Source organism: Tribolium madens, unplaced genomic scaffold, assembly GCF_015345945.1.
Source record: "Tribolium madens isolate multiple individuals breed KSU strain unplaced genomic scaffold, Tmad_KSU_1.1 Scaffold_7;HRSCAF=85;Tcas5.2_LG10, whole genome shotgun sequence".
Taxonomy (NCBI): Eukaryota; Metazoa; Arthropoda; class Insecta; order Coleoptera; family Tenebrionidae; genus Tribolium; species Tribolium madens.
The window spans coordinates 3,486,986-3,489,489 of NW_025401050.1; the positions used below are offsets into that span (position 1 = coordinate 3,486,986).

Below are 2,504 nucleotides of genomic sequence, written 5' to 3' on the forward strand. Positions count from 1 at the left end.
AATATTAATAAAAAACAAAATATTTCTTTATTGTTTAATACCATTTTTAAGCCTTTTTGCCTTTAGTTTATTGTTATCTCTTGTTTTATCGTTGTCGGGGATTAATTATTTTCTTAATGTAAATTGAAATACTTAAACTTATTAGTTTTTCAATTATTTATTTTTTTAAATACGCTTATTTAAATTTAATTTATTCTTCGACACTGTCAAAATTTACGGTTTTTCTCTCGTGTAAGGAAGTTTTGACAACTGTTTGGCATTTCTCAATACAAAACGTCAAATTATTTTTAACAGATTTAAAGCAAGTTTAAGGCTTGTTGACTCTAATTCGAAGAATAAAATGTTGTATTCCACTCGTTTGAGTGTAAATCGGACGCTTTATTCCACCTCGTGGATGGTAAACCACGAGTGTCAAATAAAGAGTCTGATTTACACTCAAACTCGTCGAATAAATAACTATTAATCTTGTCATCTTGTCATTTTTTTTTGTAAACTTACATAGGGTTTTCGCTAAACTTTAACTAAAATGCAAAAAGTAAATTCAGAAAAAATCAGAAACTAATTATTAAAAAAAAAGATAAGTGAAATACTAAGTTTACTTGTTATTTTTTACAGAATAATAAATCAAATTAAAAAAAATCTTTCGATGTCGGTAAATTCATCCACTAGGTTGAATTGTCATTTTTGTCACATTAATTTACAAATTATGGCGATATTAATTCTAAATTTAATAATGGAAATTTTATTACAAATAAATTTGTGAGATTTTTTTTTGAATGGCTCATTATGCAAATAAAATAAATTAGCACTTTTATAATCCAATTTTTGCAGTCTTATTGTATCCAGACACAAAGCCTGTATTATTGAATTTAAACCGGAAAAGTGCGATTTTCTAATAAGTCTTTTTTTGTTACAGCAATTCCAATACTTTACATCCTCTTCACTGTGCCTGCTTTGCTTCCATGGTCCCAAGTCGAGCTTCGTTTCCTTTCATGGTGTCACTTTTTGGGGATTTTGTGTCCATGGGTTGGGAGTTTCGTTTATCATCTTTTTATGAATTTGAATCGAAGCGAATATTTTTATCATCGTCTGCTCCAATTGGACATGTTGGGAATTTGGATCAGTCAGAGTTTCGGTAATTGTTTGCATAGTTGCGAATTTCGATTAGATGGAAATGCTAGTGTGCGAACTTGACCTGAACGGTTTAATTTCGCTTGTAGCCTTGTCCTTTCAAAGAGTCCGTTTGAATTAGTTGAAGAATCGATATGAGATGGGGAGTGTTTTTGTGATCGGGATGGCTTAATTAGAAAATTGATTTATTAATTCTTTACAAGAATTGATCACCAATGATAATAGGTTGTCGCAAAACTAAAAAACTAAGAACCCTAATTTTTAAATAATTAATTATAAATTTAAAAAAAATAAAACGCATCCTAGCCCGGCGCATCCACCAAAATTAAACTAGGTGTAAAATCTTGTTGAAGTAATTTTTTTTTAATATTAAAAACACGGCTTCCTTGATTAATGAAGGAAGTTTCCCTTCACCCGGCTAGTCGCATTCATTAGTTCCGTGCCTTTTTTTTGGTTTCGAGAGGGAGCCACATTAAGGTACAAGATTTTGACAGTTAATAAGGTTATGTGCTGTCACACTCTTGTCAGTGGGAAGCAAAAAGGCGTTAGTACATTTATAAAAACATAATTTGGCCACATTTCGCTTGTGTATAATGCCATTAGGAATTAAATACGCACGTCACAATCTCACACTAATGATTTTTTTCGAAAAGTAAATAATTTCCTGATATGTGGCTATCTGGTAAAGGTGGTTTCATTTTCTTTTATTTGAATATTAACCATTAATTATAATAATTGAACATTGTACTAGAGTAATGTGTATTGTGCCGTATTAAATCCCTGACAATATAAGTGACTAAACCTGCAAGAGTGTAACAGCTTGTTAGAATACAGTGCACAACCAATACGTTCAAGGTCTTTTAGGCCCGTAGGGGGGTTATAAGATAAAGAAGTAAACGCATTTTGTACAAATTTGAAAATTTAATTTACTTTCAAAATTTTCAGTTTTTTTGAATAAATATAACTTTTTTTCCTAGTACTTTGTGTGTAGAGATTGCAAAAATTTGCCAACGATAATGCCGCAGACACTGCGATGTTCCTCGCAGGAGAATATGGGATTTTCATTTAAATATGAAACAATTATTGTTTACAAAATGTAGTCTACAACTTGCGTAGGCACACTGGGTATTATTTCCAAAATCACTCCTATGACATAATGAATTAACGCAATAAACTTTTCAGATGAATATTTGAGCTTTCCTCTGTCTTGATTATAAATTAATTCCAAGAGGGGACTTGTTTTTGACTCAAAATAATTGATGAACAAAAACACGATTAGCCCGTCACACCAAACTTTTATTTTAATAGCACAACGCGTTTCGACCACAAAGTGGTCATCCTCAGGTGAGAATAAAACTAACTAATTTAACAAT

General features: G+C 31.0%; 1 protein-coding gene across 1 annotated transcript in view; it reads left to right on the top strand.

Annotated features, from left to right (window-relative positions):
• The window catches only part of LOC123009699 (progestin and adipoQ receptor family member 4), a 14,786-nt gene that overhangs the window by 1,685 nt on the left and 10,597 nt on the right, over nucleotides 1–2,504 (top strand). The window contains exon 2 of the mRNA XM_044406177.1: nucleotides 917–1,135. Coding sequence (XP_044262112.1) covers nucleotides 917–1,135 — 219 coding nt within the window. The remainder of the gene's footprint in view (nucleotides 1–916; nucleotides 1,136–2,504) is intronic.